The sequence below is a fragment of the Rhopilema esculentum genome, chromosome 15, assembly GCF_057945365.1.
Source record: "Rhopilema esculentum isolate cy_ngs chromosome 15, ASM5794536v1, whole genome shotgun sequence".
Classification (NCBI taxonomy): domain Eukaryota; kingdom Metazoa; phylum Cnidaria; class Scyphozoa; order Rhizostomeae; family Rhizostomatidae; genus Rhopilema; species Rhopilema esculentum.
The window spans coordinates 9774935-9796893 of NC_142829.1; the positions used below are offsets into that span (position 1 = coordinate 9774935).

Consider the following 21959-nt stretch of genomic DNA (forward strand, 5'->3'; position numbering starts at 1 on the left):
AAACTTAATAAAACTGTTTGCATTGCGAAATTCCAATTATCCATAAGTTATGATCCGATGCACCCTGTGTACACTACCATGTGACATACTGTAAATCCTCGAATTGCCACGCCCCCTCCCGAATAAACCCCCATCCTAGAACTACATATTATCAATTAGCCCCCACTGCTACCGTTGTTGCCATCTGTGGTTGCCCTTGGTAATAGCATAAACTATGGTAATAGTTAATTAAATGTTAATAAAGAAATTCCTACTAAAATTTACGTGGTCTTTTAAAAATGTCTTCTTGATATCTACACTCTTTTTTTATAAGAACCAGTAAATTTAAGTTCTGGCTGACTGTTCTTAATTTTTTCAAAAATCTGAGGCTGGATTGTTCTTAATTTGTTCTTAAATTAAGAGGGTGTAAGCAGTGCTTTTGCTAGCTTTTTCGCTCTAAGAAGATGTTCAGGCCTCATTTGCCAACAAAGTGAGTGAGACAGCCTTAATTTGCTGACAAATTTGAATATTCACCGAAAAAGCACCCACACATCGCTAAAAATCCTCGCTTTTGAGAAAAAACGTTGTTCAAAATTGCATTTTGCAGAAGCTCAGCCTCAGCTTGTTCTTAACTTTTGACCAGTTTTAAGGCTCGTGTTCTTATAAAAAAAAGTACCATAAGTTTCTAAGCCCCCTCCTCGTATGACCCACATCCAAAAATAAAAAAAATAAGTAAGCCCCTGAGGATAATTCGAAGATTTACGGTATACGTTTGTTACAAAACAGAATATTCCTCTTCTCGTAACTCAAAACTGTATAAGATTCTTGGAAACAAAAAACCATTTACCATCACAAAAATGAATTCCCTCACTTACAAGATAAGCAAGTAAAAAGGGTTTTTCCAACCATGTCAGCCCGAAAGAGATGCGAAATACAGTAGTTTTCAATGTAGTTAATCCTTTTTTACAGATTTGCACACTTCCCGTTTTGGAATCAGGCGCTCTTTCTGAAGAATTTTGGTACCCTGCTGCAAAGGGTTTCCATAACAAGGTTCATAATTTCACTCCAGTTAAATTATAGTTCAGTTCTTACATGGAATCTAGGCAGTGAAAATCGAAATCACAGCAATAAAATTAATGGTTTCCTTGAAAATCAATTTTTTGCTCTACGCTGTCCAAGCCCTTTTGTCAATTCGCTGGGAAGCTGTACACAAGTTACTTTAAAACATAGTAATAGAAACTTATAACGCCTCTTGTTACACATAGGAAGTGCCTCACATAATCTTAACTCGTACCTATAACGAACATTTGCAAGAATGTCAAAATCAAAAATAGTGTTCAGTCTTTTATCGTTCAACGGTTCATCATGGGCTGATACTAGCAGGATTTGTGTCTCTTGCTATTGTCGCGTTCATTGCGGCTCACTAGAACTATCCACCATTTTATGCCTTCTATTTGTCTTTTTGCATGAAATTTTTCTGCTTCGTTTATTAAACCTTCGAAGTTTAGCCAATGCTAGATATTTTAACAGACCCAATATAGTGAGGGTAACACAAGAAAAATACCGCTTATAATGCAAAACAATTAATTCTAACAACAAATAACCACAAATCAATATCGCCCAATATTTTGTACATTCTGATCCAACTGACAATTATATTATCTCGCAAGGGGATATTTACAGTTCCCACCCGTTCACATTTTGACCAATATGTACAGCGCAAAGGGAATCGCTATTATTGAAAATTAGAAGTGAATATGCTGGTTTTGAGGTATCTGCGTGGCACCAAATACGAAAACGTCCGATTGCGCAGCAGGCTCAACTCCCGTGTCCACTTCTTCTTCTTCTGAGAAAAATGACGTAATGATTTCTACTGATGCATTGTAGACCTGTTCGCTTTCATGTTGCTGTAACGCCTCCAGTGCGTCTAGACCATGATGTTCCTCTACCATATTGGCAACGTCGGCCAATTTGTTTAAGCGTTGAGCGTTCTGCAAGCAAAATAGAAAACCTCCTTAAAATTTACTACATATAAACACTGACATCTTTCTTCAACTATTGTTCGGTCGTAGGCCAATAAGAAAATCAAGCAAAGGCTGTCTTGTGCATAGAACTATTCACATGCGTATGTAAGCGAACTTCATCGCCGAACACTAAATCAGCAATTGTGTTGAGATGAAGTTCTATGTAACGCAAGCCTAGATTTTTTACCAATTTTGGCGAGATAACATCTCTAAGAAAAGCTTGTTTAAAAGTGTTCCGCAATATTGGCAAACAGTTTTTCAATATAAGAAGAAAATCTCGAAAAGAAGCGTAAGACTGCAGCAACGAAGAGCTAAACAAATGCACTTAAGCAACTGCAAAGTGGCATCAACTTACCAGCAAAATGTTATTCAGAGCATCAAGTACAACTAGCAGCAGCTGTGGAAGGAGAATCGATGCTTATTATTTACACGCTGATTAAGCCAGACTGCATCAGTTACACTCATTTAAAGATATGGAAACATGATAACCCAAAAGCGAATAGAAATTTGGCTTAAAATTATTCCAGTGTTCATCTATGAAACTATCAATGGATGAGCACAAAGTTACCTGCGTTGAAAGCAGTTTTAGACGAAAGACATTATTGAAGCTTCTTATCATGTTATACCCAGAACCGGGGTTATTATAAATTGCACGTTTTAAAATGTACGATCAATACCTTGGTGTCTGGTTTTGCCAAAAGACCACACAATGGCTCAATTATTCCTGCTTCCCATAGCTTCTGAACCTGAAAACAGAGACAACGAAGTTCTTAAGTGACCAGGAAAATGAAAAGCCTACTTGTGCTAACAAGCAAATAACATGATCCCACACCCAACAGCCTACATTTTTCAGTTTTAATCCAATTCGAGTCTTTTCAAATGAGTATATTTACCTTTTAAATTACTATGCAACATAGTACCTAAAGTTCTCTGTTATGCAACCGTTGTTCAACTCATTTACAATTTTTGTTCGAAATTTCACTAAAAATTTAAGGGTTATCTTTAGCGACTCTTTACCTGCTCCACACTTCCACCGGACGTGAAATTCGCAACGATCCAAATTGCTTCCTTCTGGACCTTGAATTCACCCTAGAGCAACAAAGACGAAAGCACAGGTAAGAACCTTGTAAAGGACTTTTTCACATATCTGTTGCCATTTCAACACAACTTTAGGTTGATCAAACATGTAGGTGTAATTCACTAGAAGCTTGAAATTTGCTGGTACTGAGGAAGTTTTTATCGTTGACCATGCAGATCATGGCCTTACAGAGACAATTGTCAGGTAGCGTGGAGTTAAAACATTTCCGGTAACAAGTTGAGAGAAATACTTACATTTCCGAGAATGTTGACAACATGAGGAAGTAATCCTGCATCCATTACAGCCTGGAAAATTAAGAAAAATAAAATTGATTTGTCTGCTTTGCAATCAGATATTTCTATAGTTTTTCATGCAAATGATCTACGGTAACTTTCTCATTCCGTTTGTCTACTTAAGTTTTATTGTATTATTGTATGCATGCAAGCCGAACAAATTCAAAATAGATGAATGAAAGATTGAGAGTGGAGTTTTTTACCTGGATTTGAGATTGGTTTCCGGCAGTTATGTTTGATATTGCCCATGCTGCCTCCTATAGAAGAAAAATAGAAAAGACATCACAAGTAAACACGAAGAAAAGAGTTACAAGACCAACACCAGTTTTTCTGAAACAAGCATCTAACAAAGAATCGACGAGCAATCTCAAATACACGAACCAAAACCAAAAAGACGATTTTTTCACAGTGTCATTAGTTTTAATCACAATTTATGTACATGACCGCTAGCTAGATTCATCGTCAAAAAGACATATCTTTAGTGCCTCAACAGTTGTATTTTTTGATAGTAGAATACTCATAAAGTTTAATAACTTAATTGCTGTTGTTACTTTAAAGAAATGTTACCTTAACAAGGGATCCTTTACCACGAGCAAGCATATTGTGAAAGAGAGACAAAGCGCCATTGTTTATAACAAGCTGTGAAAGGAATCATAGATTGGCATTAGTCTCAAAGAAAAGTGGGAAAACTCAGACCAATGTGATCATTAAGATGTCGTCTACCATGCAGGTAGGTTGAGACATTGTACAAGCGAAGTCTAAGAGAAGATATACCTGGGTGTGTTCATCCGTGCCAGTAACAATGTTACCGACTGCACGTAAAGCTGGAGTCTGCAAAACAAAAGACCGGTTTCAACATCAACAGAAAGCACTGTGCACATGTCACTAGTTACATGTCACTTAACAGATAGGTGTTGGTTCAAACCGACCTTACAACGCAAAACCGGTATGTTCGCAGCAGAACCAGCTTGAAAACGGTGACCGGTTACAATTGGTTTGCATCATGTACTTTTATTAATCTTTTTATTTTTAGTTTGAAATTACCTTAGCAACTGCCTTGAAAGGCACGGTTGCCAAGATAATGCGATTGCGCGCATCATCTTGTCCATGAGCAACCAGAAATGAAGACTTACAGCTCCTATCCAACTTGTATGATTTCGATAGATATCTTCAGCAACAATAACAAGTTCACCCACAATATCCTTCATAGAACAGAACAGGCTCGAGCTTTCAGCTGTGGAGGTCTATACCGTCCTTTCTTTATTCAGTATGGAAAATCTGTAACCGTACTTACGACAATTTTGACGTCATTTGCACCAAGCAGTTCAACAAGTCTTTGCACTGATGACGGGATGTTTTCAAGGATGACCTTAAAAAATACTTGAAAAGTTAATCAAAACGGCAAAACGAGGTCTATCATAAAGAATAGCATCATATCAGGCAAGGCACGACTCTCTTACAAAAACAAACACACTAACCTGTATCCTTTCGTTTGGGCCGTCGGTCAAGTAAGAAATTGCCCAACATGCATCTCCAACTACCTGCAGATACATAATAGTTGTAGACGTATTACAAGAAAAGACATAAAGAGATATAGAGCCAAACATGACTTATTATTTTTGGAGGCGTACAGGACTTTTACCCTTTAGTATGAACAGATACATTTGCTTTCCTGTCTGCCTGTTGAAAGTGATTTGCTTGTCTGTACATACTGGGAAGGTACTAGAAAGTGGTGTAGTAAAAAGCACAGTTACTAGAAATTCTTTCACGAATGGGGATTTCCATTTCCAGCAATTCGGATTTACTGGCTATGGCTGGCAGAAATTATTCTGAACAACACTAACAAATTATTCGAAGCCTGCAGAACGAAGCGATGGCATTTGTTAACATAGAGATAATTTAAAGGCCTAAATGAACTTTCTTCTGTAACAATATGGACGCCTCCTGGTGCAATCGTTTTCATACACCGGATAAAGAAGATTACAATGTAAAACGCGTTTCTGGTATTCAGCAGGAATCTTAATGCATGACTGCGTGACCAGAGTTACAATGAAAATATCAAAAATCAGAGATTCTGAGGAACAGAATCAACTAAATAAACAAAAAGAAAACAAATCTTGTAGAAGCCTGCAAAAGTTTAACAGAACTCTGCAGTAAAAAAGACAGGCTGTTATTGTGATTGAGAACAACAGCAAGCCACATCATACCAAAAAGGCGGAGCAATTTACCAAGTACCTTTCACAAGGTATTGAAGCAGCTGGCTTGATATGCGTGAGGGAAACATCATTTTACAGGGCTAATTGCGAAAGTAGCTTAGTGCCACAAAACAGAGCCACAAGAAAATACCAAGCCGAGGGAGGACTGTCAAGGTCAAGGCAGAGACATAAACAGGGGAAGAGATCAAAGTTTGGTGGAGGATCTGTCACAAGAAACGTAAATGCTATCAAGAAGAGGTAACTGAACGATATTTCCGCTATGATTCTCTAGCGAAGCACTAATAGGAGGGCGATACCAGTCCATGAATGCTTAATACAAATAGGGTGAACATTCACCTGAAAACTGCAGGTTAAGAGCCCCCAGGCTTGTTTCAGCATTTTCAATATAAAGACTTATATATAAAAATAAAGGATTCACTTTGGCCCGTTACAAAAATCAGTCTCATTTATGAGCATTTTAAACGCATTGTGAAAGTTGGACGATGCCACAAACATCCGATCTAGCGTCTTCCTCAATTTCAAAAACCTTTCCGCATTTTGCTTCGGTTCTTCGTTCTTTCAAGGTGTAAACAATAGGAAACTCTGTTTAATTTCTTGTCCTACTAACGTAGGAAAAAAGGAATGAGCTTTAGAAATGGTGTAATTGAATGCTAGATATGGAATCAACAAACGACCTTGTTTTCATGTAGATAACATTAAGTGGGATCAAACCTATATTTAATTCAAGAGAATTGTCGCGGTTTTAAATGATGATCAATACAAGGATTGCGGAGAAAAAAACAAGAAAAACATTAAGCATTAGATCAGGGTTGCATGTCAATGTAACCAAATTTCATGGGCAACCTATACTTATTTCATGATGCCTTAATCTATGAAAGCGAATAAATTCACCTCATTTAAAACAATATGATCCTGTTGATCGCAATCATCCAATGAAATGTTCGATAATTGATAACCATACAATGGACCGTTGAGAAATTGAAAGCTCACGCTATATAGGAATACATCGACTCATGTTGTTTAAAATCTTTTTAGCATTAGACTTACCTCTTCATCAGGATGGTGGATTAGGTGACCAAGCATAGGAATGGCCTAAAACAAATCAAACATCATTTTGTGGCAAGGCAAATTTAACATCAATAAATTGCAAATATAAAACAGCGACACAAACGGCATCAGTGCACATTCTTCTGGTTCAAAGATAGTCGTTTCTATTCTAGAAGTCAAACATGGAGCAAGAAGAGAGTCTTGAAACGATCTCTGTACAGGTAGGTTGCTAAAATTTACACACCATTTACATCGACAAATCTAAAAATCACCTTCCTAGAGTATTACCAATTTCTATAAATTCTTCGATTTTTGTCCATAGTATCAAGTAAACATGATGATAGGATGCGCATTTTACACAAGATGCAGACGTATAATGTGAAATTTTGTATATGCTGAAATCATATATGTATATGTATTTGTATATTTGAAGAAATTTTCATCTTAAGAAATGAGCAAAGCGAGAGCTGATTCTCGACCTGGTCCTTTACAAAGATATACCATTCTTTTCAGAGATATGTACTGACCAATTGTTAAATCGAAAAATTTTAAAATCGGTACTTTTTTAAAAAACATGACTTTTATGACCTAGGAGTTAAATGTCATAATGTGCGTTTTCTTTCATAATGCAGAAAAAGTCGAGTTCTAATCTTTGCGAGTTTAATCTCTTTTAACTGTGGCATCGAACTACGGACAATTGGGCAACCAGCGCTAGTGTACGGTTTAGAGAGGAACCCGTTGTCTTGACTTTACATTCACCAGGCTTATACTGTAGAAAAATACAACAATATCGTTTGTCTGTTAGAATTTATCTTTATAAGCATAGCTCTCCAGTGTTTTGAAGACTACCTCCGGCAGCTAGGTAGTATCAAACACAACATTGTTTGGAGGTTCCCTTTATCATATGTTAGATATAAATTTATTCAGGGAGGTTTAAATTTACAAGGCCAATCACGATAAACAAAATACCGTGCATGGTATAGTATCTGCATTAATTTTAGAACTGTTGGGTGCTTTAATGCAACATGGCACCTACCGGCATAAGATGTTCCATCGGTGGAGAGGGATTTTTATTGCGGCACAGATTTGAGAGCGTCCAAGTTAGATTTCTGATAAATGAGAAATTCATCGCATTTGGTTGGATCAAGGCAAGGAGAGGCTGGAGTATGCCGGCCATTATGACTCTGTCTCTGTATTTAGCTCCGTCTCCTGCAATGTTACCAAGTGCCCACACTGCCTGCTCACAAACGTTTATTTCAGTAGAGCTCAATAACTTCATAAATATTTCAATTCCACCTAGAATACAAAAATTATCCTACCAGTTTCACGGCAAATCTAAAATATTAGCTTTAATTTGAAGGAACTGAGATTTCATGAAAATAAAGTTTCAATAAAGATTAGTATAAGTAATAATGATATCTAAGAACAATTTGTCGAAGAAAAATAATATCTTTAAGAACAATTAACTATTAAGGATTTTTTTGAATAGATAAGGTTTATCACATAAAAGAAGCGTTATATGTGAAATGCAGAGCAATATTTATCTCTAGAATAATAAATGCTATATAAATCTTTGGCATCACAGAAAGCTAAGAGTTTCCAAGAAAGCGTCTGTCTGTCAAACCTGCAAAGCTGTTTAGAAGAGAGTTAGTTGGATGGAATCTATGAAAACATTTTACGTTCTATATCTGAACACTTGAACAAGGAAAATTCTGCTAGAGGTAAATTGGTAACGGGGCCTAATAAAATTCTATGAAATAGCTTATTGCTGTAAGAATCTCGCTGTAGTTTACCTTGCTCGACAACAATCGCAGTTTGCTCACTTGTACCAGAGACAATGTTTGTAACAGCCCAAGCTGCTTCGAATTGCACTGCATTGCTGAAAACCAACCAGTATCATTATCAGAAACACGAATAAACACTGTACCAATCAGTAACAGTATATTTGCCTATTTGAGGTTCACATATTGTTGAAATGATGGCCCTGAGTTTGGCGTTCACGGCATTCAGTGAGCATAACAACTAACAAGAAAGGCGCAACATACACAAAATTGTCAAAACTAAAACAAAGCCAAATGCAATTTCAGTTTGAGGTAATAATAAAAGAAAATTAACGATTTGCTTACTCAGTAGTAGTCTGCAAAATATGTATGAGCTTCGGCACCAGTCCAGCACTGAAAAAAGTCACGTTTTTGAGACACTAGTGGGGTCTTTACAAAATTGCCGGTTATTTGACACAAATTGATCAAGGTATAATTTGACACGAGTTATTTAAGCATTGAAAAAAGCACTTTATAATTTAAGCCTCCAGCTACATGATTGTAGGTTAAAGCAATTAAAGGCTCTTGTGCAACCGGCATGCTTTGCGATTGTAACCCCAAAACCGGCCTAATATCGTACTGCATGAAAATAAGCGTGTCGGTTGCGTAAGAGTTTTTAAAAGAATTCAACATTCACAGTGCTCTTTTAGAGGGCCTACAGAGCCCCAGGTCAATAACAAAGAAGCGATAAGATTTCAAAATTCAGCTTCAGCAAGATATGCAAAAAACAACAGCAATCCCTTTTAAAAACGGCTAAAAATTCAATCGTTATAGGGATTCCACAAAACTAACATTTTGGAAACTCTTTACAAATGACTTTGAAACAAAATACAAAGCGAGCACTAATCTTAGGCTGAGTGAAGGGATAAGCATTGGAAGTTTCCAAGACCAAAGACAGCTAGATCACACGCTAGCAATGAAAAATTGGAACCTTTTTTCTGTAGAAATTCCATCGCGTGTAGACTGTTTGTCAAATAATATGAATAAAACACCACAAACTTCATCGTTTATAAATTATACATCAGGCTTATTAAGAATAAATGCATCTTGCTCAATTTGTTTATCCTTGTAATCCACTTAATGACAAGTTATAATCAAGTCCCTTTCCCTTTGCAAATTGTCAGGTTTGTAACACAAAACCCACAAGTTACTTTTCGAAGCCTTGGCTCCCTTTCAACGCTTCTATTGATTAGCAAGCGCAGATCGTCAAAGCTATGCGTCATTTAATTTCGTTTTCAGCAGAGAAGTTTAGAATATTCCAGTGGCTGGATGCTTAATTTGTTAGAAAATACAGAAAAACAGAACCTCATGCTTTTTGGTGAGGAAAATTTCAAGGGGTCTGTTTTCGCCTACAAGAAGTGGTCAAGAGTAAAGGAGCTTTTTTGCTACCGAGATGCTGCAAAGCACTACATAACTTGCACGCAAGAGGCATCTCTAGTATCGCCTAAGAAGGTTGTCGGCGTAGAATACTTTTGCGACTTTGATGTGCATCGAGCTGTATATCTTAGGGTGAAATAACCTAGTATTGTTTAGCATAATCCAGCAGCTACTCTCAGCTCAACAAAAGGCAAGGAAGAATCAGAATTACAAGGACTTTTCAACACTTTAAAACGTTATCAATCCAGACAGCCAGTTTGGGTTTGATTTTAATAAGACATATCGGAAATGCAAACTGGCGAATAAAAGAAATCTGGACGGCGTCGCTGTTTCATAGTAGCAAAAGACAGGTGCAAACACAACAGAGTTTTTATGTGAAAAGAAAGTAGCTGGATGGGAATATCCGTGGCCAGTTTAGATCTTTAGCACCTCCGCTAAGACAAGTTAGGGGTATTTTAGCAAGCAAAAAGGAATAGGGAAGATTCGCTAACAAGAGCATCAAAGTGGCAGCAGAAGCAAGGTCTTAAAATGGAATCTTCTTTAAGGAAAACAAGAAATCAATCACGCTGGAAAATGAATTCGGTGCATAACATTTCCTCAATGACATCGCTAGGGTTTCACAAGATGGTGAACGTTCCGATAAGATCATCAACCAGCCTTACTATGCACAACATGATTGCATGTGACCCAAAGCTCACTGCTCTCGCATCCATTGCTGAAGATGTCGTTAATCGCAAATCTTGGGTGAGTGTGTTTTCGTGAGAAGATTTGAAGTTAATAAGATAATTAGATGATCTTATTTGTTACTGACTAGCTTTCGAAAGTAATCTTTAAGACACTGAGAAGCTATGCTTCTAAAACTATATTCCTGGAATTGCAGCGAGCGATCGTAAAAGGAAAAAGGAAGCAGATTTATATCCGGAATGCTAACATTGCTCAAATCAATTTCTAGAAGAATAATGTTCCTTTTTGTGGTCCGCTAAAAACATGTATTGGCCGAAAGAAATTCTTGATGAAAATTAACTTTGCATGGCTAGGAAACAAAACCTTAAAATATTGAGATATCAAGACCATTTTTAGTTTAAATGTGGTAGAGTTTGAAAGGTTTGAAGGCAGTTATTTCTAAAATTGTGCATTATGATCAAACGGCATTTACGCGCTAAAGGTAAGTCAGACCGCGAAAACAAGCCTCCCCCACCATCCTTAGCTAGTTCAGAAATTCATTCAGATTCATTCAGGGCCGACGATCCAGACTTGCTGTTATACTCCATAGGGTTTAGAGCTTTTATCGGAATTTCATCACACAATATTCTGAGGTTTATGACATATTGCAACCATCAAAGACCAGGTTCTGTCTGTGCCGTGGAGGGAAGTATGCAGTTTGTGTAGTAAAGCGTCGTTTAGGGGTAGTGATATCGGGACTTGAATTTGCCCCCAGAATCACAAAAATTTATATTGCAAGCTGTTTAGAATGAATATGCTTTGAAAATATGTTGTTTCCAATTAGTTTTCAACAAAATGTTTAAAGGTTTTGACAATAGTCTCTCCGCATACCACAGGACCAGAACTGTGATTTGGGCGAAAGCCACCTCAGTCAGCTCCTCGTGGACTGACTTCATATGAAAATTGGGGGAATAGATTTTAGATAATGGAGGAACGATGAAAAGAACCGCAAAACATATTGGGACACGATCGGGGGCTGGGGTGAAAATTTCTTAAGGGGTTCAACGTGCTCAAAGGCAAGAGCCAGATGATTCATTGTATCCGTGTGATTTACTGGGCGGGAGATTAATTTCTATTCTGCTTCTTCCACGACCCCTGAACGTTAGTAGCTGGGAAATAAAGGATATGATAAAATTTTTTTTGCAAAAACGATAGCATTGACCTTATATTTAAAAATCGCTATTTTCTCTGCAAAATTTAAATCTTGAAAATTTAAGAAAGGCGGTAAAAAATACTTGCTTTAAATAATGTAGCAAAGGAATTATAAATGATATTAAAAATGACAATCTGATTGGACATAGGGAGACAGACAGATCTTTGAAAACAGGGAGACCATGCAAGCTTTGTTACAACCACCTCATTGGTTACAACACAATGTCAAAACCTCAGTAAATTTGACAAAAATCATACTTACTTTATCACAGTGTCAATGGGTGGGTTCTTCTCTCTAGATAACAGTTTCCTAGAGAAATCACAACATTGAGATAATAACAAGTCCTTGCTCTTTACCATAGAAAGATAGTTTCAGACATATAACGAATACGAATGTGACAAAGCCTTACTATAATAAAACTGATTCCTAATACTTTGTCTACATTCCTGAATATAAAACAACAAACAAGTTATTGCCTACAAAATAGTGGTAAGAAATTAAGAGGTAGGTAAATTGGGATGCTACATATACAATACATTGGATGTCAGTCAGTACAAAGCAAAGATTCCATACCTTACAGATTGCACTGCAGAAAAAATATCAGTTGTAGAGGGAAGTTTTGATGATAATATCTGGAAAAAACATTTGATGTAGTTAAAATAATGCAAGCTTTTCACTTTTAATTACTGAAAATTTCTTGATTTCAATTGGGTGAAGAAAAATGCATTTCTTACAAGAGGCTGGAACACAGGCAAATAAAGCTAGGATAGGTGTGCTCAAACTACTCTCTTGGGTCTAAAAATTGAGCAAAATTTATTTTGGACAGCTTATTGTATAATGATATACCGCAAATCCTTGAATTGGCCCCAACTCTAAAACTACAAACTGTCAATAAGCCCCCCCTAGAATAAGCTCCCACTGCTACAGTATATTCTCGAATTGGACCCCCGATTTGACGGTTTTTGCCATCTGAGTTTGCTTATGGCCATTGATTGAATAACCATGACAAATTTGAACTTTTGGCAGTAATTAATTAATTGCTCATAAAGAAATTCCTACTAAAATAAACATGGTCTTTTAATAATGTCTTCTTATTGTCTACAATGATTTTATAAGCCCCCCTCGTATAAGCCCCATCCAAAAAAAATAAAAAATAAATAAGCCCCCAGGGGGCTTATTCGAGGATTTATGGTATTCGGGTTCATTAAATTCTGAATTATTTTTTGGGGGAGGAGTTGTCTTGAATATGAGAAAGGTTTTGAAAGTAGAGTAAGACATGAATTAACAAATGAAATATGTTTTTTGTCAAAAGAAGAAGGGTTTAGTTTGGTATACAAATGGGCATAGTTTAAAAAATTCACAGACATGATTACAATTGCCTCAATACTGTATTGTGGCTAGTGGAGCCAATGAATAGGAATTTCATCAATCAATAAAATATTATGCCCTAGGTCAGTCAACAGTGAAAGGGAGATTTGAAACTATCAAAAAAACATACCTCTACAACTTTTTGCAATGGCAAAACAGATGTTGAGCCTTTATTCTATTAAGAAAAATAAAATGGTTCTAAATACTGTTGAAACTAGTCAAACATTTTGCAGATTAAGCAGATGAATACTAACTTGGTGAGAATATATATTGCAAATCAAGAAGTTACTGCATGATTTCTTTGGTTGCTAATCTTCTAATACAGAGGATGGTTTTCATTGCTGAGTAGAAAAACTGGCAAGAAAATAATTATAAGAGTCCTTTGCAACTTTTATAAAAGCAGTAGATAATTTGTGATATTCCCAGTAAAACTTTTATTGTTTAGGCGTGTTGCTGAGCACTTGTTTTTGCTTTTTGTACATTTTATGTTTTGGAAGTAGAAGGCTACATGTTACAACCAACAAAAGGGGACATGCTCAGTTTGCAATGTAACTCGGGTCTAAATCTTTTGACAATATTGTATTTATACATCTTTACCAAGCCCTAGATCAGTTTTTACTGTTTGATGATAAGACAACAGACCTGGTATTGTTACTTTTGGTTACAAAAACAACCCTGTTAAAATTAAATTAACAAAATGGGGCATGAAATTCAAGTCAACAATAATTTACAAGTACAACACACTTAAGCACTACTTTACAATTACTACAAGAGTGATAGAATGGGAAGCAGAAGTCTTTGACTGGCTACCACAAGACCATAAAATAAGATAGCTAAAAACTTCAGTTCTTAGGGACTTTCAGTTTCATTTTTTTTCAGGACAATTATTTTTTTTGCTCACTGCACTGTAAGGTTTTTTGGACATCTGTTAAAGGTTGTCTTTAATTTCTCGGTGGTAGAACTCGGGCACTTTGGTTTTTTAAAACTAAGAAAGTTAGCATGATTTTCAATGAGCAATTGGCTTCGTTCTCAAAGAAGATTGACAAACCAAAATGTTTAGTAAATAGAAGAAAATATTTTGAACTTGCCTGTCTGTTTGATTCTTTCAAAGGACTGAGGGATTCTATCTCGTTCTGAGTTACATTTCTTTTCTTCAACACTTGTTCGTCTTTCTTGGCCTGAGGATTCATAGTCAGATATTACTGATTGTAAAAAGCGGAAAATAAAAGTATATACAAGACTCAGTGTCTAAGTAGGCCCATAGGCATAAAATGAAGGGTGCATTTACATTCGTTGGCCTACCTTCCGAATTTGAACAGTAACATCGGTCCTTCGTCTTCGCAGTTCCTAAAAAATTGTTAAAATTTATAATGAAAAGTACATACGCATGCTGAAGAAGTTGTGAAAACGAGCAAACAACCAAGGATTTGCGCATCATGCCGAGAAAAAAATTACTTTGGCTGTGCTCTAAGAGGCTCGAAAACCGTTAGATTCCGATAAGCAAATGACGATTGCCTTGTTTAAATAACTTACGTCTAAATCCTTCCCTTTATTTTTAAAACTCCTTATTCGCCCTCCATCAACTCCAGTGTCAAAAGCAGGCATTTTTATTCTCGTAAGTTGAACGTGAAGAACTGAACTATTCGCTTGCAGAATTCAAATGACGGTTGTATGATGGAAACGCATAGGGTTTATGCACGCTTGCGTTTCAAATGTAGCGCCTCTACAATTTGATTGGTTCGTTAAAATTTCAACCAATCATATAGCAAGCAAAACCACAAAACAGGAAATTGTCCTAGGAAAAAGAAAGGGAGAAGGGAGGGCCGAGGGGGTCTGAGATGGGAGGGATATGAAGGTCAATAAAGACTCATTGCTAACAATGAGCCATTGCATCCCATAATGCATTTTCAGACAGTCTGAAATAAATTATGGTTTATCCATAGAAGTTTACTGCAGGGCCTCCGATGAAAGGGGGGCCGGGGGGGCCTTGGCCCCTCTTTTTTGCAAAACAATAGAGTTTTTTTCAAAATCTTTTGTTATGGGTGCTAAATTTTCCCTTGGCCCCCCACTCTTCAGTCTTTGTCAGAGCCCATGTACTGCCATTGTTTGGATTGTCGCCTGGATAATTTGCCACACTCGCAAAGGCTCATTGTTAGCAAGGCTCACTGCCAAATTTTCTGTCACTGGGTCTTACGCACTGCATAATTTGAACACTTCTGTTTGCAGTATCAAGTTAGAAGTTTGGAATCTTTGCAGCATCATGTCAATAATTCTTTCATGCTTCTTTAGGTCGTCAATTTTTTCTTAGCGGGAGTATTGGCCGTGGTAAGGGATCTGGAGCACTTTCAAGTTAGGGGTCTAGAGCACAGGCTAATTACCTAGGATTGAGGGTGCTCAGATTACTTTTTGGCTCTAAAACTTGAAAAAAGTTATTTTTTGGATAGTCTTTTGAGTTCTTGAAAATGAGAAAGTTTTACAAAACAAATAAAAATACGATTTACAAAAGCAAATATTTCGAAAATGTGAGGCTGGATTGTTCTTACTTTTTTCTTAAATTGATAGAATGAAAGTGTCAAGGCCACCGGGGGGCTTGGGTAACCATGCCCCCACTTTTTGCGAAACAAGTAGTTTTAAAGTGACAATTAAATGGGAAAGAATCCTTGGCCCCCACTTTTGCTAGCCTTGTCCCCCCCCCCCCCACTACTTTCAACTTCGTGTTGTGAGCCCTGAATTTGGATATCTACCGAAAAAGCTAAAAATCTTTGTTTTTGAGATGAAACGTTGTTCAAAATTGCATTTGACAGTAGCTCAACGTCAGCTTGTTCTTAACTTTTTCTCAACTTTCGACTTATCATTTCAAAAATCCTTTCAAAAACAGAGATTTTCATGACAATTAGTATCGAGTATTTCAGGTCCCATAGCAACAAACATAGGCATAGCCAAAGTCAAGAAAATGGTTGACCGCCGAGAGTAGAAGGCTCATTTTAGGATCCGTTCTTGAATATGGCGAAATCAAAACGTAAAAGTGGTTCGTCTACTGATGTTTCGAGGTGGGAAACAGAGCTTGCTCAAGCTAGCTTTAGTGAGGTAAAAGTTAATTTTGACTTTTTAAAAACAGTAGGCCCTATCCCAAAAACGATCTTGACATGAAATCGAGAAAGGCCAGAAATTGCAATTCTTTCTCGCTTTAAAAACGCAGAAAAACATGGCTTGCCAATTCAACTTTACATCTATTTTATTTTACGGCTCTATAATGGAAGAACAAGACCTTCCTTGCCTATATCTGTTGGTTGCTAATTTTGTTTTGCTTCACAAACCAGGTCCATCTATATCCACATACAAGGTACCCCTAGGTTGCGCTACTAGACAAGGGTTATTTCAACCATCCATGCTTTGCAATAGTTTTATTGTCGTCGATTACCTCTTATTTTCTCAAGAAATTTCTGAATAGCGAACTACTGAAACAGAAGGAAGTCTATATTGAGAAATGTGAATTTATGAAACGACTAGGGACAGAACACGAGCCTGCGATCAATGACACTTTGTGATGTTGCTTTGCAAAACGAGCCGAGCTTCCAATATTATTGCTAAGAAAACAAGTAAAGTTACACTCTTCATTTTCTATGGCCTTTGGCCCATATTTTGAAGAAAGCATATGGGTATTGTCCAGGATCTTCCATGAGTAGAGCTTCTTCTTCTTCTTCTTCTGCAGCTTTTCCCATCTTGATATGGGGTCACTGTTTCTCGAGAGTCGCTTACGTTCTTCTCTATCTCCTACTTGGTGTTCATTCAGGTTCCTTTCCTGCATATTTTTAGTCTGTCTTTTCATCGAAATTTAGGTTGCCCTCTTCTTGTGTGTCCTGGAATCTCCATTGCCATCACTCTTCTTCCAACATAGTCCTCCTCTCTTCTCATCACATGATCATACCAATTCAGTCTTCTTTCTTGCATCTTCAAGCTTATTTTGGCTACCTTCACTGTTCTTTGTATCATCTAATTCCTGATTTTGTCTCTTCTTGTGACTACCCACACGCAGCATAACATCCTCATCTCTGCAACATTCATCTTCTTCAACTGTGCCAGCATTGCTGGGAGCACAGCTGTTTTCCACGATTCTAGAGTGATGTTGTAAATATGTGGATGCATTTCCCGACCACCTCTGGAAGGTCTTTTTTGCATTTTTTGCCGCCAACCATGGTCACTGCCCTCACTAAACTCCTGAACGATCTTACAGCCCCTCCCTACCCCTAACCTCCCTCAATAGTGACGTCCCTGATTATCATGTGCAGTTTAATGATACAGCTACTACATCAATGCTCAAAAATACTGTTAGTTATTACAAATAATAACATACTCTATTTGAAAATTCTCAATCACCTCTCATGTGAAGGTCTTTCACTAGCCACAGATAGATACAGATCTGTGTGCTCTAGTGCTCTTGTATTTTTCTGCACATTTCCAAAACTTTGAAGGAAAATTTGAAGATATCTAATTGAGGGATGCCATTTTACTCTTTGCCCCCCCCCCCCCCTGCGATCTCACCCCCAGCACGCCACTGTGAAGTGTAATTGTGAAATATCTGGCTATGACTTAAATGCCATAATTTATCTTGTTAAATTCTACAGGTATTAAAATGGTTAAAAAAGAACTAGCTGTAAACTTTTTATTTTGCAGGATGACTGGAAGGCTGTGGTTGTGTTTGCAGTGCCAAATCAAATTGAGGATGTGCAACACTGCAGTGTCTTGTCTGAAAGCATTGCAACAGGGCTTAGAAAGAGATTCAGTGTGGTTGAATATGATGCCCTCCTGAAAGAGGTTTCTTAAGAACTTTTTGTTGTTGTGTTGTTATTAAAGAGCAAAGACCTGGCCCCTGGGCATATGGGTTTCATGATTAGATAGTTACTATTCTTGGGAATTATCATATTTTGCTTGAATGTTGGAAAATACCAGTCTCTTGGATTTTCAGGGACAGAGTTGTAAATGGGTGATAATGGACACATTCACTACTAATTCATTTAACTTTGTGGTTTGGATGGCAGTAAAGATCACTTAGTGGGGTCCAAGAGCAGAAGCCCCAAGGTGCCTATGACCTTGGGATATTTGTAGAGAAAGAATTTTTAACATTTCACTTATTTTGAGGACTTACAGGCCCTATGAAAAGGGGATTAGTAGGTCAAAGGGTTCATGGACCCCAGTAACAATTTGTTCTGTGGCCTTGCTCTCTTTTCCTAGACAACATTTACTGTTGGGTTTTTTCAAGTCAGCATGCTATTTTCTGTGTCTATTTATTTGCAACATATATTTATCAACCATGCTCATAGCTTAATCTGAGTTAACTTTTTTCCCATCTTCCTTTCTTGAAATTAATTAAAGACTGGACTTTTAATGATCTACCACTCTTAGATTAAAGATCTTGCACACGGCAAAGTTGGAAAAGTAAAGATGTCCAAACCACCTCCATTCTTTGAAGTTATTGATTCCATAAAGGTTCTTATTGAACAAGGTGAAGATGTGCCTGCAAGTCTATTAGCAAAGCTTTTAAAGTTTAAGCTGTTGATGATAAAGCAAAAAGAATTTGAGCGAAGGGAAGAGGAGAAGAAGGTAATTATGTTAGATTTATTCCAATTGTATTTTTTATGCTTCATCCATTGCAAAGTATCTAAAGAATTTTTAGTATCAAATTTGTAACGAACAGTCAGCTGAACTATAAAATTGTATTTGGTCGTCTTTGAAATAAAGCATTTCAAGCTTGGAACTTAAAATGTTCATAAAAAATTGATCTTTTTCTTCTTTTGTTTAAAGAGATGTTAATAGTTATGCTGGGGGGGGGAGGGCAACCCCGTTTTTGATACAATTGTGTTGTATTAAACCAAGCTATGTAAATATAACCAGTACAGTAAGACTGATAGAATTATTGGAATGCACCCTTGTTGGAGAAAATAGGATCAGGAGAGATTTCCCATAAAACTTATTGAATTTTTATAATTTTTAGAGGGGCATTGCCCCCCCCCCCCATTAAAAGTTAACTTAGTAGATAGACATCTCAAGTGATGACTACATTCTTTTGCAGGCGGCTGAAGCTGCAGCTAAGCAAGCAAAACTAGAAGAGAGAAGTCGCTCGAATGCTGGTAGCTCCCCCGGAAAACGGTCCAAGTCACAGTCACCTGGGAGAAAAAAGGGGAAACGGGACGATGCCCCTGCATCCCCAAAGAAGGATACAAAGTTGAAAAGACGCGGGGAACTCGAAGATACTTTCAAAACTATTGGTATGACCTATCATACTTGAACAATCTATTTCGATATTTTCTTCTAAATCACGACAGTCTTTCTGCAGGCTCATCTCAGAGCCCACATGTTCCAACTTTCATTGCAAAGCATGAAAACCTAGATTTATGAAGTTAGTAGCTAAATGCATCATTAAACAAGTCAATGGAAAAATAGTTTCGTTTTATATTAGCACCTTTAAAAGAGACTGATCTAAGTTAGAGTTATCTCTGAGTTTCATACTTTTGCGCTGCTGGTTGGGAATTACTATCTAAAATATTTTCCTGTTTAACAAAAAAGTTTCTTGAAATAGATGACGAGCCAGATGGCACAGATGATCCCAGTCATTACGTCGTCATCACCTCGATCTATGAGCCTCGTGTCTTCCAACAATTGATTGACATTGGAGTCGGCATTGATGCTGTTATAAGAGTGACGTCACAAACGTACGAGACTAAAGATGTGGGTGAGGTCAGCAAAGCTGACGAAAATCAGGTTTGTATAAGTCTCAGTCTCTTTGTTCATTTGACTTCATTGTGGTAGCTTTGGCATGGATAAATAACATCTACAACGTCCAATTATTGAATAGTACCGCAACGGAATCTTTGCAGATTGAATTGTGTTTTGCATTAAAATACAATGATGAAAGTTTGGATTTAATGCTTGATCATTTTCATGACCTCTATTGGAAAAATCCCGGTTGCCTTTGTCTTGATGCTATAAAATCGAACAGTGTCGAAAGTTAAGCTGTGGCTGTCAACATTTTCCTTTTCTAAGATGGTAGTTTTTAGAACTATTTTTTACTGAAGTAGAAAATAAATCTTTATCATATTCAAAGGCATATTTTAATCAAAGTTTTGGCCTGAAATGCACCCAATGTTGATTCAACTTAAACATAGTTTGTTTTGTTAATAAAGGAAGAAGCTGAAGATGAAAACAATGAGGCAGAAAAAGAAAACGACGAAGAAACAAAAAAAGCAGAGGAGAAACTCAAGGAAAAGTTGCAAAAGTTCTGGAGAGACAGTGAAACTATTATACAAGAGGCTGCATCTGGTACGAGAATCAAAGATATTGCCAAGTTGTCGGTTGTCATAAAAGACAGCATTGTCCCTGAAGGAGAGGTAAACAATCTTGAGCAAGATAAAAAGGTATGATATCTAATTTATCTTTTTTTTATTCGAGGCTCAAGTATGAAAGGGAACTTTTTCTTTCATTTCAAAAGGTTGGACTGCTTTTAGTAGTTTTTTGCCAAATGAACTGGTGCAGAAGCGTATTTGAAAAGCCCTAACAATAATGTTGTTGTTTGTTGTATCCAAACATAATTGTATCATAATTGCATTGATGTCGTTGATGTAATTTGATTATGCCTTAAAGTCCTTTGCAGATGATGTAGATATTCCAATAACCTAGTTGCTGGTAATCATTTTATTGGTAATCATTGAGATTTGTTCAATTTCATTTTACGGAGAGGCAGAACCAGTAGTCACATCTGAAGAAAAGCTGAAAATGGCTTACTCTTTAAAAAGCTATATTTTGATATTCTGAATTTCTTTAATAAGCTAGTTAAAGATTGCAGTCTATTTTACGATATCATGTAAATCATAATGTCATGTTGAAAGATAAAGTTCAAAAATTTTTTTTTCTAAATTTTAGACTGATTATGGGACAAAGCTGTTTGAACTTGCTGCTAATCTTTGTTATGATTTGCTTGATTCAAAGAAAAGGTACAAGCGATATATCGATAATTTGAAAATGACACATATCCCATTGCTAAAAGAAACCGCTCGATCCGTCCCGTTGACGTCATCAGTTGCTTCCGCAGGTAGGCAGCACGCGTATTTATTCATAGAATTGATTCTTTATTTTTATGATGTTATTTCTATGATTGATTGTAATGAATACTGTAGTTCTACGCAGCAACTATTTTATAGTCATAACTCTTTGCTTATGAGAGGTTTTGATTTAAAATATTTGTCTTATTATTTTACCTAAGAGTTTACCCATTGCCAATCATAGACTGTTTCTTAATAAAATTGACACAGTGAAAGCATCTGGATGTCAACATTTTGTGTCAACATTCTCTGCAATAACTACTTTGATTCAGTTTTCTCGATATGTTTACTACCATGCTGAAGTTCCTCGATCATACCTTGTGAATATTTCGTAATAGTAGAATGTATCCTTCAATTTTCTGTCTTCCAAACCCTCTCTATTTTATGGTTTCTTGTGCCCACCCGTAGGAGGTCTGGAGACGGCCACAGGAATGCGACAGGCAAGTGCCAAGAATGTGGACATGAGATATTACAACCACTTGATGGATCAAGTACCGACTGAGTCACATAGCGTTCCGCTGCTTCTTGACTCCTTACTGAGGCAGGTTGAGGCTACAGTTGACGAGAAAGACCCCATGGATGATCCATTGCCTCCCAGGGAAGACCAGCTCGATCACATACTTGGACAGTACATTGACTCTAAACTAGAGGTTCTTGGACTGAGGAAACCAGTTCCACAGGTATAGCATTTTGTTCTAGAATGGTCTATTGATAATTATTCGTCAGATTTCTTTTCAAAGATATTTACTTAATGTATGATGATTGAAAATGATACATTTGTAAAC

At 36.9% G+C, this 21959-nt stretch overlaps 2 protein-coding genes across 3 annotated transcripts in view; one reads left to right on the plus strand and one right to left on the minus strand.

Annotated features, from left to right (window-relative positions):
• Positions 1-1546: 1546 nt before the first annotated feature.
• Positions 1547-14770, minus strand: LOC135685630 (importin subunit alpha-8). Its single transcript, XM_065201618.2, has 20 exons — positions 14612-14770; positions 14381-14425; positions 14167-14256; positions 13209-13253; positions 12284-12342; positions 11972-12019; positions 8764-8811; positions 8431-8516; positions 7674-7933; positions 6638-6682; positions 4853-4915; positions 4669-4743; positions 4149-4205; positions 3942-4013; positions 3578-3631; positions 3336-3386; positions 3021-3092; positions 2681-2749; positions 2359-2400; positions 1547-1970 (listed from the first exon to the last, which is right to left on the minus strand). Exons 1-20 carry the CDS (start codon positions 14681-14683, stop codon positions 1725-1727), a joined length of 1599 nt encoding a protein of 532 aa, XP_065057690.2. The 5' UTR covers positions 14684-14770; the 3' UTR covers positions 1547-1724.
• The window catches only part of LOC135685626 (sperm-associated antigen 17), a 32134-nt gene continuing 15102 nt past the window's right edge, over positions 4928-21959 (plus strand). The window contains exons 1-8 of one of the 2 annotated variants that reach the window (XM_065201614.2): positions 4928-6858; positions 17753-17893; positions 18482-18679; positions 19149-19344; positions 19656-19837; positions 20260-20490; positions 20996-21164; positions 21583-21854. In XM_065201614.2, coding sequence (XP_065057686.2) covers positions 6820-6858; positions 17753-17893; positions 18482-18679; positions 19149-19344; positions 19656-19837; positions 20260-20490; positions 20996-21164; positions 21583-21854 — 1428 coding nt within the window. In that variant the 5' untranslated portion in view covers positions 4928-6819. Of the gene's footprint in view, positions 6859-15994; positions 16166-17752; positions 17894-18481; positions 18680-19148; positions 19345-19655; positions 19838-20259; positions 20491-20995; positions 21165-21582; positions 21855-21959 lie in introns of those variants that run through there. The other variant, XM_065201613.2, reaches the window with a different exon arrangement.